Raw genomic sequence first — 21351 nt, forward strand, 5'->3', positions numbered from 1 at the left:
CACTTGTTCACAGCACTGAGAAGCTTGCGCTGTGGAGGGGAAGTGGGGCTGAACCTCGGGGAAGGCGTGTCAGAGCGAGCAGCCGGCTCCCCCCGTGGGGTGGGGGGGCCCTCCTGGACAGGGCTGCAAGGAAGGATCACGCTCCAGCCCCATGGCAGGAGGGATGCAAGGAGCATCTCCAGCTCATCTGGCTGCACTCACCGACTCGGCCAGCAGCTTCTTGCTGGCCTCGCTCACGGTGCGAATGGCGGCATCCACGTCCCGCTGCCCCGGGAGGCAGTTCACGCAGCGGTTCAGGGCCTGAGACACGGCCTTGGCCACCTGCCGGGAGATGGGGACAGTCAATTGCAGGCACACATGCCTGCTCCTCCCTGGAACCCCCTTCTCCACAGACCTGTCCCTCAGAGGGTAAGTGGTGGGCACCTTCCCTCAGCCCCACTGCTGGGGCCAGGGGCACCCTCAAGCCCACCAGTGCCTGGGGATTGGGGCGGGAGGGGGCTGCTGGCTCTCGGGATGGCTGGGCTGGAGGGCGCTAGGGGCCCCGCACTCACCTGGGCCAGGTGCTGCTGGCTCTCGGGGTCGCCCGGCTTGGGGGGATGCCTGACTAATCTAATTGCCTTCTATGATGAGATAACCGGCTCTGTGGATGAGGGGAAAGCAGTGGATGTGCTATTTCTGGACTTTAGCAAAGCTTTTGATACGGTCTCCCACAGTATTCTTGCCAGCAAGTTAAAGAAGTATGGGCTGGATGAATGGACGGTAAGGTGGATAGAAAACTGGCTAGACAGTCGGACTCAACGGGTAGTGATCAATGGTTCCATGTCTAGTTGGCAGCTGGTATCAAGTGGAGTGCCCCAAGGGTCGGTGATGGGGCCGGTTTTATTCAATATCTTCATTAACGATCTGGAGGATGGTGTGGACTGCAACCTTAGCAAGTTTGCAGATGACACTAAACTGGGAGGAGTGGTTGATACGCTGGAGGATAGGGATAGGATACAGAAGGACCTAGACAAATTAGAGGATTGGGCCAAAAGAAACCTGATGAGGTTTAACAAGGACAAGTGCAGAGTCGTGCATTTAGGATGGAAGAATCTCATGCACTGCTACAGACTAGGGACCGAATGGCTGGGCAGCAGTTCTGCAGAAAATGACCTAGGGGTTACAGTGGACGAAAAGCTGAATATGAGTCAACAGTGTGCCCTTGTTGCCAAGAAGGCTAATGGCATTTTGGGTTGTATAAGTAGGGGCATTGCCAGCAGATCGAGGGATGTGATCATTCCCCTCTATTCAGCACTGGTGAGGCCTCATCCGGAGTACTGTGTCCAGTTTTGGGCCCCACACTACAAGAAGGATGTGGATAAATTGGAGAAAGTCCAGCGGAGGGCAACAAAAATGATTAGGGGGCTGGAGCACATGACTTATGAGGAGAGGCTGAGGGAACTGGGATTGTTTAAGCCTGCAGAAGAGAAGAATGAGGGGGGATTTGATAGCTGCTTTCAACTCCTGAAAGGGGGTTCCAAAGAGGATGGATCTAGACTGTTCTCAGTGGTAGAAGATGACAGAACAAGGAGTAATGGTCTCAAGTTGCAGAGGGGGAGGTTTAGGTTGGATATTAGGAAAAACTTTTTCACTAGTAGTGTGGTGAAGAACTGGAATGGGTTACCTAGGGAGGTAGTGGAATCTCCTTCCTTAGAGGTGTTTAAGGTCAGGCTTGACAAAGCCCTGGCTGGGATGATTTAGTTGGGTTTGGTCCTGCTTTGAGTAGGGGGTTGGACTAGATACCTCCTGAGGTCCCTTCCAACCCTGAGATTCTATGATTCTATGATGCTGGGGGCCCCGCACTCACCTGGGCCAGGCACTGCTGGCTCTCAGGGTCGCCCGGCTTGGGGGGATGCTGGGGGCCCTGCACTCACCTGGGCCAGGCACTGCTGGCTCTCGGGGTCGCCCGGCTTGGGGGGATGCTGGGGGCCCTGCACTCACCTGGGCCAGGCGCTGCTGGCTCTCGGGGTCGCCCGGCTTGCCCACGCCCTTGCGCGCCTCTTCGATGAGGTTTCCAGCTTTATCCATGACGTCGCCAGCGCACTCCAGCATGGCACTCTGCACCTGGGGGTCGGACGTGTTGGCTGCGACGCCGCGGGCAGCCTGGCTGAGTGAGCGCAGGGCCTGGGCCACATCCCGGGCAGCGATCCCTGGGAGAGACGCGAGGCGTTGACCCAGCGTGCAGAGAGCCTCCCTGACCCACAGCCACACAGACATCAGGGGACCCCCTCCCCTGCTCAGACATCCCTTGTGCAGGCAAGGATTGGGCCCTGCCCTAAGCGGCCCAGAGCCGGACAAGCCTTCCCATTTCTGGGCCATGGGGCCAGCCACTCTTCCATCCAGGCCATGGGGCCGGTCCCTCCACCCACATTTCTTCCATCGGGGCCGGGGGGCTGGATAGTATTCCTGCCCACAAGCACTGGTCCCAGCCGTTACGTTTACCTTCCTGCTGTCACCCTACACTGCCACCCCCAGCGTGAGCCATGGGGGGCACGTGTGCACAGCACCCATCAGCAGGGCAGGGCTGTACAGGCCATGAACACAAGGCAGGACTGGGTCTGCTCGCCTGCCCCCAGGCTTGGAGGGCTCTGCCCTGGTACCTGTATAGTTCTCGTTGCCCTGGGCCACCTCCCCCAGCAGCTGGGCGATGGCGGAGCTGACGGCCTTCGTGCTGTTCCCCAGGTCCTGGGCGCACTTCTCCATCTGGGGGCAACCAGAGAGGGTTCACCCATCACCCCACATCCTCACCCCAGCCCCTTACCCCCACTCCTTAGGCCAACCCCCACGCACCCACCCTCCTCCCCTCCTCCACGCCCAACTGCCCATCAATCCCACCACTATCTCACAGCCCCCCCGCCGCCCCCCCTCCTGCCTGGCCACCCACGCACCCGTCTACCTCCCGGGGCCCTTACCGTCTCCCCCGGCAGGGGCTTGAGCTTTCTGTCTCTGGCAGCAGCCTTGGCTTCCTGCAGGTCTCGTTCCAAGCTCTGCACCATGCTGAGCGCCGAGTCTATCTCCAGGGGCCCACAGGTCTCCTGAGCCTGCAGCAGGAGAAAGAAACTGAGCCACAGGGGCAGCAAACCCCGCTCCTGGCATCTGTACTCTCCTCTCTCGGTTAGTGCTCTCAGGGGCAGGCCAGGGAGGAGCCGCTTACCTTCTGGGCAGCTGTCCGGAGCTCGGCGAGGGCGGCGGCCAGGTTCTTGGCACATTGGCTGAGCTGCATGGCAGAGGCCTGGTCCATGATGGTGGGGACAGTGGCTTTGGCTGCAGCTACCATCTTCCCACCAGGCTGTGGGTGGAAAGGATAAGCCATGAGAACAGGACAGGAGGCAGCACTCCCATCCCTGCCCAGCAGAGCCCCCGCACTCTGGAGGGGCAGGCAGGGACAGACTCAGGGGACAGAAGCCACATGTGCTAAGCAGACAGAGCCACTCAGCTTGCCACCAGGGTCAGGAGAGCAGAGGGTGAGGCCAGCCTGCACCAGAGACCAGGTGAGGGGAGTGCCAGGGCGCAGGTCCCCATGCCAGCTGCAGGGGGGAGCCCGGCTGGTACCTGCAGGAAGTTCTGGCTGGCCGCGATGAGCGCGAGCTGAGCGCTGGGGCTATCTGGCTGGGACTGGCTTCCTCGCACACCCTGTACCAGCATCGGGATCTGATCCGCCACCACCTGCAACCAGACAGGAGAGTGAGTCAGTGGGGAGCCAAGGGTGGGCAGCGGGGCAGGGAGAGAGGGGGACATGAGTGAAACGCACCCCAGGGCCAGGGAGTGGGCCCTACGACAGGCCTGGGGGCAGAGCTGGGCTCCCTGAGCTCCTGCCCAGGACAGGCCATACAGAAGGGTGAGCTGTTGCAGAGCTGGGAGAGACTGTGCGGAGAGCAGAGTCGGACTCCCATTCCCTTCCCCTGCCAGGAGAGGCCACTCCGAGCGCAGGGGCTCAGAGCTGACGGCCAGGAAGGGACCAGCAGATCCCCATGTCCAGGGATCCCCAACCTTTTCGTCTGGGCAGCGGTGGAGTATCCGCCGAAATGCCGCCAAATTTCTGCGGCTTTTTGGCGGCGACGCCTCTCGATGATGTCACTTGTCGGCAGCAAGTGGCATCATCGAGAGGCGTCGCTGCCGAAATGCTGCAGAAATTCGGGGGCGACGCCGCTTGTCAGGTTTGTCGCGTTTGTTTGACAAGACCTGTTCTCCATAAACCCAAGCTGGCTGATGTTAATTATGTTCCTGCCATTCAATTCTTTGTCAATTAACTCCCTTATCACTTTAGCACCATTTTTCCCAGGACTGAGGTCAGACTAACCAGCTGATAGCTACCCGGGTCATCCCACTTGACTAGAGCTCTGAAATTTCCCCAGTATTCCAAGGTTTATTACAAATCAAATCAGCAAGGTCAGAGATCTCCTCAGCCAACTCTTCTAGGACGCTTGGGTGCACGTTATCTGAGCCTGCTGATGTCAACAGGTTCTTCCCTAGTGGATGTTGTCAAATATCCTCCTTAGTCATTAAAGGATTGGAAAGGACTTCCTCATCCTCGTGTGATACACGTGCATTGGCCTGCTTCTTACCAGATACAGAACATGTCTCCCTCTTCTGCCAGGCTTTATTTTGCTTCTGATACATGAAACATCTTTCTTACTGACAGCCCTGCCACCCATGGATCTCTCCCTTTCTTTAGCTTCCCTTATCAACGTTGTGCACTTTACAACTTCCTGTTTATACGGATTGCTATCTCTTTTCTTCCAGTTGTTAATACATATATATTATTTCTAGTTGCTGCCTTCACTTGCCCCCTTAACCAGGACAGCCTTTTAACAAAAGTTGTTTTATTTCATGATCATGGAATTGTGGCTTTTTAGTTATCTAATAATGCCCCCCAGCCGACCAGCAAGAGGGTGCTCTGAGAGCAGGGTCCTTCCCCCTCCCTGCCAACCTGGGAGAAGCCATTCTGAGAGCAGGGATGGCCCCCACAACCCTGGAGAAGTTCCTCCCACCCTCAGAGGGGGCATCCCAATCCCTCCAAACTGGGAGAGGCTGCTCCCATCCCCCTGCCAACCTGGGAAAGGTAGGGATCCCCATCCACATTGGGAGAGGCCACTCCCACCCATCCCCACATGGGAGAAGCTGCTCTGGGACCCCTAAGCACCCCCAGGCCTGGGCTGCAGGACTAAGATCCTGGCACCGTAGGCTACCTCCCACAGTCAGCAGTGAAATGCTTTCCATGGGGCACTGCAGCTCCCCATCCCCCCAGGGCTTCTCCCGTGCCCAGCTCTGACACCAGGTGGAGCCCGGGCTCAGTGTGTGCTAGTGTCTGGCGGGTGCAGAGCAGCTGCCAGGGGAAGGGCTGGGTGGGGTGACCCTGCACTGCGACTGCTGGGATGGGGCAGCCCAGGGGGGTCGGGAACACCCTGCTCCTTACCTTGCAGCTTTGCACCAGCTGCTGCTGCGCAGCTGGGTTCTTGTTGGAGGCGGCGGCGTGCTGCGCGGCGGCGATGGTCTGTGTGGCGGAGGCTGCAGCCTGCTTGGCTGTGTGCTGGCAGGGAGGAAGCGGCAGGTGCGTCAGAGCTGCCTGGTGCCCAGGCTGCAGGGCACAGGCCGCCCAGCAACTCCAGCCCAGGGCTCCCTCCTGCAGTTGGCCTGGGGCTCTCGCCTGACACTGGGGAGCAGGAACCGCACGGTGCAGCTCTGGGGGCCTGGCCAGCACAAACCCCACACTCTGGGGACACCACACCCCAGCCAGCTGTGGGTGAGACGCAGGCACCAGCAGAGCAGCCTATTCACAGAGCCACCCCAGCCCTCTGGGCAGGGATCCGAGAACCCATCCCAGTGTGGGGTGGGGCAGGAGGGGTCTCTGGGGGGTGTGTCAAGAGAAGGTGACTCTGTGCTCCAGAAAGCTGGGGGGTCCCAGACGCCAGAAGCCCCTGCTCCTTTGGCAGCCCCTCGACCTCCTGATCCTTCCACGCAGAACCCCCTCCCGACTTACAGGCTCACTCATCACCTGACCCTTCTGCCACAGCCCCCCTCCCTGCCCCCGGCAGCGCCCCCAGGCAGCTCACCTCCAACTTGTGCACAAGCTTTTTCTTGATGGCATTCTGAGCTGCGGCATTGGTCGCTATGCGGAGCCCCTCAGCCGCTTCCCGGAGCCGCTGCTGCTGCTCCTCGCTGTCTGGGTGGGCTGCAGCCCCCTGGGAAGAGCAGGAAAACCTATCAAGCCAGATGCCTCCCAGACTGCACCCAGCAATCTCCCCCACCCTGACAGCTGCTGCTGTATCTCACCCTTAGCACCAGAGTCCCCCCAGCTCGGTTCACTACAGCACAAGAGCAGGGGTCTGCAATCCGAGCCCTGGAAGAGCATGATGCTTCTCCTAAAGAGGTCAGTAGTGAAAGAAGTAACAGCACTGCTATTCAAATGCCATTATTAGGTTTCAGAGTCAACAACCCTATTGAGATGCACGGAACCAGTGCTCAGAGCCCGGCACAGAGAAGCTCATGGACTGAGAAACAAGAATGAGCTCCTGCCTGAGGGTAACGGGGGGCGGCAATTTTAGCGCCTTGGGACCCCCTCCATGGTACAGCCGACAAAGAGAATACCTGTATATGTTTATATGAAATACTGACATGTACGTACGCCCCAAAATACCCTTGACAGTTGTCAAGTGAGGTCTAATACAACAGAAGTAAAGCGAAGTGAGACAATTTAAAGGCAAGTTAAGAATAAGTTCAAACACATTTCGGTTCGAACTGGTCTTTACAAGTGTTTTAAAATTTTAAAAAATGCTTTGTATATTAATAGTGATTAATATGGTATTTATGCAAATGTTAATTAAAATAATGCTTAATGTTAAATAGGCAATAAAAGGTAAAAATGTAATTATATAAGCAAAAACAAATATAGTAAAAAGTAAATGTAATGGTAATTAAAGTAAGTTATAATTAATTATATGCTAATTTTAGATTAGGCACATCCATCTGCCATCAAAGCAATGTTAACAAAATTCGACCCAGTCTCCTCATTTAGGGGCTGATCGCCAGTAAACACATCACTTCATCTTAGTATGAGGGTACACTGAGGCCTGCCTGCTTCCTAATAGAAATCAGCTTTGAACTTTGTCACTCACAGCCGCCCCCCCCCCCCCCAAATGCCTGTAACAGCCCCAAACGCTCAAACCTTGAAACATTCAGTTTAGCTTCATTTTAAATGACTAATTACAGGGCGCTCAGACCTGCACAGAACAGGTCCTGGTGTAGTCGCCTCTCTGCCCTATATGCTGAATGCCTGACAGGGCCTGCCCTGCCCTCCCCAGGCTGCGCCAGGCCTGCACTCAGCCGGAGAGCCGCAGCTCTGCTCTCTGCTAGTCCTGGCACCAGGTCGGGGCTGCCTGCCCTGCACAGACCAGGAGCCACACTGCATTTCCAAAGGAAGCTCGAATCCTGCCCCGCCCCGCCCTGCCCGTCACAGACCTTCGCTGCCTCCACCATCTTGGCTGTGGCGTCGGCCAGCATCTTGGCAGCACTTAGCAGCTTGCGCGAGTTCTCCAGGTCCGTCTCCCCCTCGGCGTCAGCTTTGATGGCATTTACGAGGTCAGAGGTGGCCTGAGCCAGAATACGAGCCTGGCGCACCATTTCCCCTGGGGACCAAAGGAAGAGCCCTGGACATCACTCACCTGCACACCACATGGGACTGCAGAGGGGTCAGCCGGCACCCCCGCTCCCCGAGGCAGGGTCAACCAGTGCCCCCACCCCGTCCTGGGACCGTGGCAGGGTCAGTCGGCACCGCCCCCTGCTCCCCTCGCAGGAGGGCCAGCTAGCACCCCCCACCTGCACCCTCACTGGGAGTGCTTCATGTCCCTGCTGGCGCCGGCCTGCACCCCACTCCTAGGCCATGGCAAGGTCAGTGACAGAGACGGACCCTGGCAGAGACGGACCCTTCACCTTGTGAGATCACAGCATGGAGCAGGCTCTCTGCCAGCAGCCCATGCACAGCCACAGCGGGCCACCACCCTGGAAGATGCTGTTACCCTGTGATGGCCTCTCCGACCCCCCCAGCCCTCCCCACCACGGTGCTCCGGGCTCCCTCCCCTCACCCGCGTCGCCCATGGAGCTGAAGATATTCTCGGTGACGTTGAGGATGGTGTCGGTGGCCTGGTCGTAGCGCCCGATGGGCTGCCCGCCGGTGGCGTGCTGCTTGATGTGCTGCAGCAGGTCGTTCAGGGCCTGCGTCACTGCTGTGGCTGCCACCCCCACCTGCTTCAGCAGCTGGTCATCGCTGGTGGCTGCCTGGGAGGCCTCCACGCAGCCTTCCGCTGACTTCGCCACCAGCTTGCCAGCCTCAATCAGCTGCTCCTGGCACACAGGGGAGCTGATCGTGGGAGCCACCACCTGCAGCAGAAGGGGGAGACCACCAGCACCCTGTTACTGACCCCAGGCCTGCGTCCGCCAGCACTGCAGCACACACAGGGTTAATACTGCCCCCCCTGGGTCCGGCACTGCAGCGCAGAGAGGGTTAACAATGCCCCCACCGGTCCAGCAGTGTGGTGCAGAGAGGGTTAATGCTCCTCCACCCACTGCAGCACAGAGGGTTAATGCCCCTGGCCCCGAGGGGGTCCATTCCGTAAGGGCTTGGGGCACAGGGACAGTTACAGACACAACAAAGGCCACGGGGCAGGTTGCTCTGCCAGCCCTGCAAACCCGGGGCCAGCGGACAGAGCGGGAGCTCAGTGCACCAGCCCCAGGCCCCCCTCCCTCCCACGAACGCGGGGCAGCAGAAGGGGCTGGGAGGTACCCAGGGCCCAGCCGTTGGAGGGAGCAGCTGGCGGACACCAGGATCTGGCCCTGGGCTGTCCCAGCTGGGCTTTCTGCGCAGCCCTGCAGAGCGTGGAGCTGTCGCCATTCGCCCTGTGCCGGCTCTGCAGCATGAACCGAGGGTGCTGGGCACAGCGCAGGGGAGGTGTGCGGGCAGGGAAGGGTTAAGCCACCTGGCTCCTGAGCCAGGTCTTACCTTGGTGCAGGCCACCAGCTGGGAGGTGGAGAGGGCGCACTGCGTGGCAGCCGCGATCACCTGGGTCTGCAGCGCCGAGTCCTCTGTCTTCTGGGCCACATTCTTGGCTTTCAGGACCAGCGCAGCGGCTGCACTGGCCACTGCCTTAGCCAGCTGCATGAGCATGTCCTGGGGGGAGGCAGAGGGTCAGTGCAGGCCCCAGGACACGGAGCTGCAGGCCAGCTGGCAGGACCACCCAGAACCTCGTGAAATATTCAACAGGGAAACAGGAGCTCGTTGGAGCGTCTCATGTAACCAGCCCCGGGGAGGGCTCAGAGCCAGCAACGCCTGCAGGCCACAACGGGCACTGCCCACTGCGGGCCACAGCCAGTACTGAGAGCGCACACGCCGCAGGCTCCAAGCAAGTGTCACCACACAACGGGCACACCAGGGGTAACGTCACCACCAGCCACAATGCCGGCAGCCGCCTGCCCCTCAGCAGAACCACGGCTCTGACAGCACCCAACAGACACGCTGCAATCGACAATCCACGTCCCCCCCCAGAGCGCTCCGCATGCGGCACATGGCAGCCCGCACGCGGCACAAGGCCATGAGCCACTGTCCTTGCACACATGGCCAGCCACACCACCCCGCACACTGCCCTGGCAGTCAGTCAGCTCCCTCACCCAGAGCCCCTGCTACAGACAGCTCCGGCCCCTAGGCCTTACCTCCCTTGCTCCTCAATCTGCTGCAGTCAGAGGCCGCTTTCCCCCGACCCACCACCAGATCCAGCCACAATCACAAGCCAGGAGAAGACATGCACCAAGCTCATTAGTTCCCAGCCCCAGTCACACCCGGATTAACTGTCTGCAGCAGCAGCGACCCCGACAGGAGAGTGCAGGAGGCAGGAAGTGGATACACTCGGGTCTGGCTGCTGAGTGGCAGAGCCTGGCAAACGGAGGTCAAGCTGGGGCTCAGACTCTGCTCCCCTGGGTGTCTGTCTGAACAGCTACATGCCAGTCACTGCGCCTGACCCAGCCCCTCAGCCTGCAGCACAGACGAGAGCCTCAGGCCTAGAAGGGGAAGTCCTGCGAGCGGCTCAGACAGGCCAGGCCCGTTCCATCACTCTCAGCCCCTTGCTCCCTGCTGTGCCTCTCTCCAGCGCTTCCCTTCATGGACTCCTGCAGCCCTCTCCTTCCTCCGAGCACCTCTCAGCTCCTCCCCTTGCCTCAGCTCCATCTCCCCTCCGTGCTCTGCACCAGCCCCTCCCCAAGCCCTACTGGCCGGGTGCCCCCAGAGCACTAAAGATCTGGGCGGCCCCCAGGCCAGCTTGAGCCCAGGCAGGAGGGCTCTGCTGGCTCAGGAACAGCCAGTGCTGGGGAAAGGGGTGGGTCCACTGGAGCAGAGGGGACTGTGGGGGACCAGTGATAGGGATTTGGGGGCGCAGGGCAGAGCTGACAGTGGTCACTGGAGCAGGGTGACCTGAGTGCATGAACTTCCGAGATTCCGTTACAGGAAAAGCAGATTTTGACAAGTTCCCTTCCCAAAGAACCCAGCTGATTGTGTTCCCGAGAGGAGGGCTGGGAGCCCCTGTGCTCCCCCCCTTTACCGTCTTTGGCTCTGAGGTGGGCAGGGTCCGAGCGCGGCGGCTCTCTGGGATCTGCACGGGAATCCACAAGAGAAGAAGCGTTACTCCGTGGAGGCTCTGGCTGGGGGCAGGAGCGGCCCTGCCCCCCGTGTCTGGCACAGCAGTCGTCCACAGGGCCCAGGCTGGGGCAGCCCACACCGCTTGCCCCAGCCTCCATGCTGGGAGAAGGGACCCGCAGGACAATCCTGGGAAAAGGACCTGTTCCCATTAGCGGCCGACCACCCCGCCCCGCCCCTCCCCAGGCCAGGGCTGCGCTCACCTGGAACCGAGGATCGGTGTCGCTTTCTCCAATCTGCTGCAGCAGCTCCCCGCTTGTCTGGCCCACGGAGCCGGCCGCCTGCAGCAGGTTCTGTCGCGGCTGCAGGGAAGCAGGGCAAACACATGATCAGGCCTCGGAGCCCCATCTCGTCGCCTCCTCTGTTCCTCCTTCCCCCTTTCCTCCCCTGCCCCCCACTCACCTCGACACTGGCTGGCTGTGCCGTTTTCAGCAGGTCTGAGACGGCGCTTGCCAGGTTCTTGGCAGCCTGCAGGAGCTGTCGCCCATTCCCCCCTTCATCCTCCATGAGCGCGGCCAGCAGCTTCACGCCCTTGGACATCTCGGTGAGGTTGGAGGAGATGGTGGTGACGGCACAGCCCACGGCCGTGTAATCCGTGTCGGCCGGGTCCCCTGCGCAGGGAGGAGGCAGGAGTAGTGGGAGCAGCAAATAGCCCCCACAGCCCAAGGAGACAGGGGAGCGCCAAGCCTGCCCCCGCTCAGTGACTGCCTGGCCCGACTCCCCTGCCCATCCTGGAGCCTGGGGACACAGCCCAGGCCTGACATGCAGCTGGCGTGTGGCTGGGGGTGCACTGGGCTGGGAGGCCGGTGCCACGGTGGGAATGGTGCGATACACTCACGTTCAGAGGGAGAGCAGCAACGCAGAGTGGGGGCGAGGCAGGGGACCCAAAAGGGGCACGGGGCAGAGAGCACTGGTGGCAGGGCAGCGTGGGGGCAGGGGGCAGCATGGCTAGGATTTCTGCTGCGTGGGGGCAATGTCTGGGGTCCAGACAGCACTGGGCCTTGCTGGGGGAAGGGGCAGACAGTCTCTACCCCAGGGTCCAATCTTGGGTCACACCAGATGCAGAGGTCTGAGCATTAGGCAGGGGCAGGGCGCCCCTGCAGCCCAGCCCCAGGACACACCTGCAGTCAGGTTCACCACGGAGGCAGTGCCGGCAGTGATGGCATCCACCTGCGAATGGATCTCGTGCTTCGACTCGTCCATCTTGTTCTTGCGCCAGGCTTTGGAAGCCTGGAAGAGCGAGAGCAGAGTCAGCCCAGAGACCCCTCAGCCCCATCTGTGAGCGGGAGGAGGGGAACCCGTCCCTGGGGCAGCTGTGAACGGGGGGGGGAGGGGGGGGGGAGAAGGACCTGCCCCTGGGGCAGCTGGTGCCCCCTCAGCCCCTCCCTGAGCTCAAAAAAGAACTAGATCAGTTCACGGAGGGTGGGTCCATCAATGGCTATTAGCCAGGCTGGACAGGAATGGTGTCCCTGGCCTCTGTTTGCCAGGAGCTGGGAATGGGCGACAGGGGAGGGATCACTCGATGATTCCCTGTTCTGTTCATTCCCTCTGGGGCACCTGGCACTGGCCCCTGTCGGCAGACTGGATACTGGGCTAGATGGGCCACTGGTCTGACCCAGTCTGGCCATTCTGATGTTTGGGATCTGGGGCCCCCAGACCTGCCCCTCATGGGACAGAAGTCCTCAGGGCAAAGTCACTCCCAGAGACCTGGCCCCCTCATCCTCCCCAACAACTCCATACCCTTCCCAGAACTGCCCCCCGCCAGGCTGGGGAAGAGAGGGGGTATCCAAACACTCACGGCGTCCTGCCCAAGGGGCGGCAGCGTCTCAAAGTCGTCCAGGGTGGCCTGTGCCGCATGCACGGCCTGCATGCTCGAGTTGATGGTGCCAGTCAGGGCCTGCTGGGCCGAGGTCTGCAACACACGAGGGGGAGCTGGGCTAAGGGTCCTGCAGGGGCTGAGCGCCCGGTCTGGTCCCTCCCCTGCCCAGCACTATGTGGGTGCTACGCTGACCCATGCAGAGGGGCAGGAAAGCGGTTGCTGATGCTGAGGTTTTGGGCGGGTGTTTCTGCAGAGAGGACACAGTCAGGATTGCATCCAATGCACGGCATGACAGCCACTCCAGTGACAGGGAGGGAATATGGCCTGCCCAGAGCGCCTCTCCCCGCTCGGCTGACCAGTGCAAGGTGCCTACAGGTTGCCCTGGGATCCAGCTGGGAGCCCAATGAGGCCTTCCCAGACAAGGCCAGCACCTCTCGCAAAGCCCAGAGCCAGGGCCCTACTGGACAGACCTAACAAGGAAAGATCTGGAGCGGTGTCTGACTCCTGCCCTGAGGGCGACATCTGGGACCACAGGCAGCTCAGGGCAGCCACCTCTTGGGCCAAAGGAGATGCACAAGGCCGATGTCGTCAAGTCTGTGTCCTGCCTCGCCCACCATGAACACAGCACCAGCTGAGCAAGGCCCCGGCTGGAGGGTGGGGAGGCACATCCAGCTTGTAGGGCAGGAACTGCTGCCCCACCCGGAGCTCAAGTGGGGTGAGGTTGCTGCGCTTGGTCAAGGAAAAGCTCCTTGCCACACATGCCGCTGCAGGGGCCACCAGCCTGGGCAGGGCCAGAGGCCACAGCTGCTGGCAATGCTGATCCGGCACAGCTGCAGGAAGCTCGGGCTGAAAGGAAGCCCCGAGTGACCGTGGAGAGGGGGATCCAAGCCTGGTTTGGAGGGAATGGGGCAGCGCAGAGAGAGATGGAAAAGGGGTCTGCGCTGGGGAGGTCTGTGAGAACGCACAAGGGCAGCGTGCCAGTTAACTCGGTGTGACGGACACGCAGCCCAGGGGAGAACGGCCCATCCCCACCCGTTCCCCACGACTCAGCCAAAGGCAGGCAGAGCCGGCTGTCTGTGGCAGAAGCAGCTCTTACCAGGGGGGGCATGTGCCCTCGGTGCATCTGGCCACTGGTGATCTGCTGCTGTGCTTGTGGCATTGTGCCAACCTGGAAGTTCTCTGGCCCGCCGGCCCCTGAGCGCATGATGGCTGGCAGGGCTACTGAGCCGTGCTCCACCTTGCCCACGCGGTTAAACTGCTGCTGCAGAACAGTCGACCTGCAAGAGAATCAGCACCACCGGCTACAGCTCAGCTCTCAGGGGTTCAAGGATTCCAAGGCCCAGAAGGACCACGGTGCTCGGCAGGTCTCACCCTCAGCACAGCACAGGCCAGAGACCGAGGCTGAGCTAGAGCAGGTCTTTCAGAGAAACATGCCATCGCTTTCAGTATGGTCAGGGATGGAGAGCCCAGCGCGACCCTTCGTAGATGGCTCCAATAGCTAATGACCTTCCATCAAACTTTTACACCTTCGTTCTACTCTGAATGTGTCTGGCTTCAACTCCCAGCCACTGGACTGAGTTACACCTTCCTCTGCTAGACTGAAGAGCCCACTCTTACAAAAGCGGTTACCTACCTTTCCATACCTGTTGTTCTTCGAGATGCGTTGCTCATGTTGATTCCATTCTAGGTGTGCACACGCCCACGTCCGTGGCTGTCGGAGATTTCTACCTTAGTGGTATCCATAGGGCCGGCTGTGGTGCCCCGGATGCCACGCTCATGCATTGGTTTATTGGGCGTCGCTGGCTCTACGCCCTCTCAGTTCCTTCTTACCAGCGAATGAGCGCAGCACTCAAGGGGGTGCCACAGCTGATCCTACGGATACCGCTGCATGTGCTTGCGCGCACCCAGAATGGAATCGACATGAGCAAGCACTCGAGAATGTTTGTTCCCCACACAGGTACTTACAGCCAGGGATCAAGTCACCCCTTAACCTTCTCTTTAAGCTAAGTAGACTGAGCTCTGAGACTATCGCTATACGGCAGGTTTTCTAATCCTTAAATCATTTCTGTGGCTCTTCTGTAAACACTCTCCAAGTTATCAACATCTTCCTTGGATTGTGGACACCAGCACTGAACACAGCATTTCTGCACAGTCGTGCTAGTGCCCAATGCCGAGGTAAAATAACCTCGCTGCTCCTACGTGAGATTTCCCTGGTTATGCATCCCAGGGTCGCATTAGCTCTTTTGGCCACAGTGTCACACTGGAAGCTCATTCTTCAGCTAATCATCCACCAAGACCCTCAAATCTTTTTCAGAGTCACTGCTTCCCAGGACACCATCCCCTATCTTATGAGTGCGACTATGGTCTTTGTTCCATATTTGTTTTTATGAGTCCTGTTTGTGCCTCAGCTTCCCCTGTGTGCTGCACTGTTCCCCCGTGGGTGGAAAAGGGCTGTTTGCTCTCAGAACAGGCTGAGGACACGTGTGGTTGTTGCCAAGCTGTCTGGGCCCGGTCCCCATATCAATGCAGCATCTGAGAAGACAATGTCAAATCCAATCGCTCAGACATTGACACCTAGCACCCAATGCCCCCCAGGGACTGGGGAGGAAAGAGGTGGGGGATCACAGCTGGCAGGAGCCGGGACTCTCACCTGGAGTCTGACAAAGGAGATCAAAAGAAATGGGTTCCCCACAGCGTGGCTGGGCTCTGGGCTGGCCAGACTGGAGGATGCTCCAACCGTCAGTTCTCTGGGCTACCCTAAGGGCTCCCTGTGCTGTGTCCAGGTGACTGACAGACCCGACTGTTCTGGCAGCGCTGGGTGAGTGTCACTGCAGGTGCTGGGCGAGATGCATTAATCCCTGCGGAGTGGACAGGTCTCCACCAGGGTCTGTCTCAGTGGGAATTGCTGGGCAGAGCTCACAGGGTGACGCAGGGGGGCTGTAGGCCCAGAGGTCCAGCCTAAGCAGGTGGTGAAGCCGCATGGCTGACTCTGGAGGAAGAGTGAGACCCTCGGGGGTCTGGCCCGCTGACGGGTTCCAAAGCCAGGCCATAGCACCAATGCTGTGGGTCCATGACAGTAGTACACATTTACATTTAGCTGGATTAAAACCCATGCTGTTTGCTTGTGCCCAGCTTACCAAGCGATCTGGATCGCGCTGTCTGAGTGACCCCTCCACTAGGTTATTTACTGCTCCCCCCATTTTGTGACATCTGCAAACTTTATCTGGGATGATTCTATGTTTTGTTGCAGGTCATTGGTAAAACGTGAACTAGCTTAGGGCAAAGCCCTGATCCCTGTGAGACCCACTAGAAACACACCTGCTCGATGAAGATTTCGAGATCTACCAGCCAGTTTTTAGGCCATTGAACGTTAGCCGTGTTAACTTTGTATTGCTCTCGGGTTTTTAAATCAAAATGTCGTGCAGCACCAAGACTAGCGCCCTATGGGAGTGTAAGGGCATCTCATCGACGCTGTCACCTTTGCCATGCAGGCTCGTAACCTCCTCGGAACGAGATGTCGAGTTAGTCAGACAGGAGCTGTGACCCTCCTTTAACTCTTTAGTACTCGAGTCCCGCACCAGCCGCTCCATTACCTTGCCCAGGACTGATGTCAGGCCGGTAATGGCAACTCCGCAGGGGGGCGTTGCGCCCTGTCCCGCTCCCCCCAGCTGGAGGAGCTGGCAGCCCTCACATGCCGCACAGCGAGCTCGGCCGGGAGAGCCCCGCTCACACTCACTGTCCAACAGCCCACACACCTGTCCGTTCAGTGCTCTACCCCCAGCCACCGAGGGACTGAGCTCTCCCTCCCACCCTGGAGCCCTCCCCGCCGGCTGCCCAGAGACATACTTCTTTGGGGACACAGAGTCTTCCAGCATGGTGGACTCCTCATCCCCCTCCAGCCCAAAGTGGTCTTTGCTCTTTTTCTGTGGGACAGAGAGAGAGAGAGAGAGTCCATTAGTCAGCATCAACCCCAGGGGAGTCCCTCAGAGGAGGGTGCGGGGACACGGCCCAGGATGGCTTCCTGTGCCCCTGGGGCTACTCCAGAAGCCGAGCTCGCCGGGGCCAGGGTTGAGGAGGGGCCAGGAAGATGCTAGGATCACCCTGTGACTGCAGGGGGAGGAGGAGGTGCAGGGGAAGCTCCTGCCCTCCCTGCTTGGTCCCATGCAGCAGCCACAACTCTGCTATTCCTGACTCCTGAGCTCTAAACCGGGCACCTCCATGCTACCCCCCAGCTGGCCTGGCCTCAGCCCCCACCCACCTGCCCTCTCTGCTCTCTGCAGCAATGTGACTCCTTCCAACCCATCAGCAGAAGCGCAGCAGGACGGGAACCATCCCCTGGTAGTTCAGCGCAGCCTATACAGCCGCACCCCCCATGGCAGCACTGCCCCCTGCTGGCCACGCCCCGCCCTGCGACCCCACCCCCCGCACAGCCCCACCCCATGTGACCCCACCCCCGCACAGCCCCACCCCCAGTGCACCCCACCCCCGCACAGCCTCCCCCCCCGCATGACCCCTCCCCCGCACAGCCTCACCCCCCGCATGACCCCTCCCCCACGCAGCCTCCCCCCCCCCCCGCACCGCCTCACCCCCACATGACCCCTCCCCCGCACAGCCCCACCCCCACATGACCCCTCCCCCGCACAGCCTCACCTTTTTCAGGATGATGTCAATGTAGCCAGCAATAAGCTGGGCGATCTGCTCCCCCTCCGTCGTCTGCACTGAGTAGTACCCGTCCTGGTAATCCCCGAAATCCTACAGTGACAGGACACTGGGCAGCACCGGAGCCGGCACCTGCTGCCCTGCTCGGCTTGCACCTTAGCTCCATGCCAAAGGTACGGCTCTGCCCCCAGGGAACGCATGTGCATGGGGGGAGGGGACCCAGAAGGCAAGGAGAGGTGTGGGAGGCACGGCTTGGCCAGAGGTGTTGGGGAGGGGCAAGAGTCCAGGTCTTCCCCAGGGGAAGCTCCTGGCAAACGCTCCCCAGCACAGGAGGCTGGTGTGGTCAGAGAGGGGCAGGCTGGAGGCAGTGGTGAAACAGGAGAGTCCGTGGGGAAGGGTGCTGGGGGACAGGCCCTTACCAGGGTGAAGCTCTTGGGCGAGGCAGCCCAGCCCCAGAGGCTGGTGTGGTCTGGAAGGGGCAGGCTGGAGGCAGGGGAAAGCTGGAGGCACTGGGGGGCAGGCCGGAGGCACTGGGGGGACAGGCCGGAGGCACTGGGGGGACAGGCCCTTACCAGGGTGAAGCTCTTGGGCGAGGCAGCCCAGCCCCTGAGGCTGGTGTGGTCTGGAAGGGGCAGGCTGGAGGCAGGGGAAAGCTGGAGGCACTGGGGGGCAGGCTGGAGGCACTGGGGGGGACAGGACCTTACCAGGGTGAAGCTCTTGGGCGAGGCAGCCCAGCGTTTGATGTTGGTGAGGTTCCACTCCTGAATAACCTCCTTGGTTTTCTCGTCCACACGCATCACACACTCTTTGGTGATCCCCAGCAGCCGCGGCACCAGCTTGTTCTTTCCCTTCATCTTCTCCTAGCACCAGGACAGGGAAGGGTTACAGCTGCCCCAAAGCAAAGGCACCTCCAGGGCCCAGCTCCACCGGCAGGGCAATGTCCCATCAGCGAGGGTGTAGCCTCACAGGCCCCACTCCGCTGGATGATGCCCCAGTGATGAAGGAGAGGAGAGAACACGTGAGCAGAGCGGAGGGGAGGGGTGATGGGGGGTCGCACAGACACCGATAGCTGGAGGGGTGGCAGGGACAGGAGGCCGGGGCGCGTGGGGAGCCGCTGGCTCACCTTGACCAGGAAGAAGGAGACGCCGTAGGTTTTCAGGGAGCGGGCGAGTTTCACGTAGCGAACTTTGGCCTCAATCTCGCTCATGTTGCCGCAGTTCTTGTGAGCCTGAGAGAGCAGAGCCGATAACCCCAACGCCATGGCTCCCTCCAGGGTGCCCCACCCTGCCTGTTGTCCCCCCTCCTCCCCCTGCTCCTGGCCGCCCCGTCACGGCCCTCCCAGCAACCAGGGCCCCACCAGGCCCTGCCAACCAGCACCTCGCCCTGCTCTCTCCCACCCTGCCTTCCGCCAGCCCTCCATGAACCTCCCCTCACAGCAGCTGTGCTCGCCAGCCTGAACTGCTACGCAGCCTCTCCCGCAGCCGGTGTATCCCCTGCCCCTGCCCCTCTCCGCTGTGGGCTCTCCCAGGAACTACCAGGCCTCCATCCCAGCCACAGCCGCACACCAAATGACCGAAGCCCCACATGCCCCATTGAGTAGCCGCCCCAGGCTCCTGGCTCCTCTCCTGGGCCTGGGTCCTGCAGCCTTGGGAGAGGCCAGGGCCTGGCTGTGCACAGGCCAGGTGAACAGACCCCAGGCCAGGCCCAGGCAGCGGCCTGCCCCAGCCCGGCACACTCACCATGAAGATCTTGCGCTCGCCTTTCTGCTTGATGTACTCCTTGGGCAGGAAGTCCTTCAGGCTACAGGGAGAGCAGAACCAGCTGTTACTGGCAGAGCCTGGCGCAGGCCTGCCTACCCCCAGTGCCAAGTCCTGGCATCAGCCCCCGCAGGAGCCCCAGGCAGGGCATGAGCAGGGAGTGAATCCTTGGGGCAGGGCAGACATGGGAGAGGCCGGAGCTCAGGGCTCCGTCAGGAGCCTCATCCCTGAAGCAGACCCCTCCACACTGCAGAGGTACCCAGAGGGCTCCTGGAACGGGTGTGGCAGGGAGCAGGCCGGGAGCTCCGCCCTCACAGTAGCGCTGAGCCGAGTGCCGCACTGGGGGGCAGGGGCGGCTGGGGGGCACCTCTGTAGAACATAAGAACGGCCGTACCGGATCAGACCAAAGGTCCATCTAGCCCAGTATCTGTCTGCCGACAGTGGCCAATGCCAGGTGCCCCAGAGGGAGTGAACCTAACAGGCAATGATCAAGTGATCTCGCTCCTGCCATCCATCTCCACCCTCTGACAAACAGAGGCTAGGGACACCATTCCTTACCCAGCCTGGCTAACAGCCATTCATGGAGTTAACCTCCATGAATTTATCCAGTTCTCTTTTAAACCCTGTTATAGTCCTAGCCTTCACAACCTCCTCAGGCAAGGAGTTCCACAGGTTGCATGAAGAAGAACTTCCTTTTATTTGTTTTAAACCTGCTGCCCATTAATTTCATTTGGTGACCCCTAGTTCTTGTATTAGGGCTCCTTGGGACACTCACTCCAGAAAGCCTGGCTTGTGCTTCTGCTCATTGTGGGGTCCAAACTGGATCTGACACTGGAACCCAGCAAACTCGCAGGCCTTGTCAAAGGAGACAGGGTGGGAGCCATTCAGGATGTCGTCACGAGCCTGCGGGAGAGGAGAAGGGTGAGTCTGGGGCACTGGGCTGGGGGAGGGGGAGCCACACGCTGACTGGGTGTGTGGGGTCACACGCTGGCTGCGGGGGGAGGGGACAGGGGTCACACGCTGGCTGGGGGGTGGGGGTCACACGCTGGCTGCGGGGGGAGGGGACAGGGGTCACACGCTGGATGGCAGGTGGGGAGGGAGGAGAGGGGAAGGGAACCGCACACTGGCTGGGGGGGGGAGGGGATGGGAACCGCACACTGGCGGGGGGGGGGAGGGGAAGGGAACCGCACACTGGCTGGCTGGGGGGGGGGGATGGGAACCGCACACTGGCTGGGGGGGGGGATGGGAACCGCACACCGGCTGGGGGGGAGGGGAAGGGAACCGCACACCGGCTGGGGGGGGAGGGGATGGGAACCGCACACTGGCTGGGGGGGGGAGGGGATGGGAACCGCACACTGGCTGGTGGGGAGGGGAAGGGAAACCCACACAGGCTGGGGGGGAGGGGATGGGAACCGCACACTGGCTGGGGGGGGGATGGGAACCGCACACTGGCTGGGGGAGGGGATGGGAACCGCACACTGGCTGGGGGGGAGGGGAAGGGAACCGCACACTGGCGGGGGGGAGGGGATGGGAACCGCACACTGGCTGGGGGGAGGGGACCGGAACCGCACACGGGGTGGGGGGGGGAGGGGAGGGGAACCGCACACTGGCTGGGGGGGGGGGGAGAGGGGATGGGAACCGCACACTGGCTGGGGGGGGGATGGGAACCGCACACTGGCTGGGGGAGGGGATGGGAACCGCACCCTGGCGGGGGGGAGGGGAAAGGAACCGCACACTGGCTGGGGGGGAGGGGAAGGGAACAGCACACTGGCGGGGGGGAGGGGAGGGGATGGGAACCGCACACTGGCTGGGTGGGAGGGGAAGGGAACCGCACAGTGGCTGGGGGGGGGAGGGGATGGGAACCGCACACTGGCTGGGGGGGGGAGGGGAAAGGAACCGCACACTGGCTGGGGGGGAGGGGAAGGGAACCGCACACTGGCTGGGGGGGAGGGGAAGGGAACCGCACACTGGCTGGGGGGGGAGGGGATGGGAACCGCACACTGGCTGGGGGGGGGGGAAAGGAACCGCACACTGGCTGGTGGGGGGGAGGGGAAGGGAACCGCACACTGGCTTGGGGGGGGGAGGGGATGGGAACCGCACACCGGCTGGGGGGGGGGGGAAGGGAACCGCACACTGGCTGGGGGGGGGGGGATGGGAACCGCACACTGGCGGGGGGGGAGGGGATGGGAACCGTACACTGGGTGGGGGGGGGGGGGGAGGGGAACCGCACACTGGCTGGGGGGGGGGATGGGAACCGCACACTGGCTGGGGGAGGGGATGGGAACCGCACGCTGGCGGGGGGGAGGGGAAAGGAACCGCACACTGGCTGGGGGGGAGGGGAAGGGAACCGCACACTGGCGGGGGGGAGGGGATGGGAACCGCACACTGGCTGGGGGGGG

The 21351-nt window shown here is 61.2% G+C and overlaps 1 protein-coding gene across 3 annotated transcripts in view; it reads right to left on the minus strand.

Annotated features, from left to right (window-relative positions):
• Window positions 1-21351, minus strand: part of TLN1 (talin 1) — a 171285-nt gene that overhangs the window by 53862 nt on the left and 96072 nt on the right. Inside the window, exons 7-29 of one of the 3 annotated variants that reach the window (XM_045020455.1) lie at window positions 19728-19855; window positions 18935-18995; window positions 18319-18423; window positions 17900-18055; window positions 17187-17288; window positions 16383-16459; window positions 13633-13813; window positions 12516-12629; window positions 11839-11947; window positions 11120-11328; window positions 10921-11019; window positions 10623-10673; window positions 9035-9202; window positions 8121-8415; window positions 7498-7664; window positions 6093-6221; window positions 5456-5569; window positions 3592-3705; window positions 3194-3328; window positions 2952-3080; window positions 2640-2742; window positions 1981-2189; window positions 202-321 (exon numbers count right to left, since the gene is read on the minus strand). In XM_045020455.1, coding sequence (XP_044876390.1) covers window positions 202-321; window positions 1981-2189; window positions 2640-2742; window positions 2952-3080; window positions 3194-3328; window positions 3592-3705; window positions 5456-5569; window positions 6093-6221; window positions 7498-7664; window positions 8121-8415; window positions 9035-9202; window positions 10623-10673; window positions 10921-11019; window positions 11120-11328; window positions 11839-11947; window positions 12516-12629; window positions 13633-13813; window positions 16383-16459; window positions 17187-17288; window positions 17900-18055; window positions 18319-18423; window positions 18935-18995; window positions 19728-19855 — 3075 coding nt within the window. Of the gene's footprint in view, window positions 1-201; window positions 322-1980; window positions 2190-2639; window positions 2743-2951; window positions 3081-3193; window positions 3329-3591; window positions 3706-5455; window positions 5570-6092; window positions 6222-7497; window positions 7665-8120; window positions 8416-9034; window positions 9203-10622; window positions 10674-10920; window positions 11020-11119; window positions 11329-11838; window positions 11948-12515; window positions 12630-13632; window positions 13814-16382; window positions 16460-17186; window positions 17289-17614; window positions 17641-17899; window positions 18056-18318; window positions 18424-18934; window positions 18996-19727; window positions 19856-21351 lie in introns of those variants that run through there. The other 2 variants (XM_045020456.1, XM_045020457.1) reach the window with 2 other exon arrangements.

Source organism: Mauremys mutica, chromosome 6, assembly GCF_020497125.1.
Source record: "Mauremys mutica isolate MM-2020 ecotype Southern chromosome 6, ASM2049712v1, whole genome shotgun sequence".
Classification (NCBI taxonomy): Eukaryota; Metazoa; Chordata; order Testudines; family Geoemydidae; genus Mauremys; species Mauremys mutica.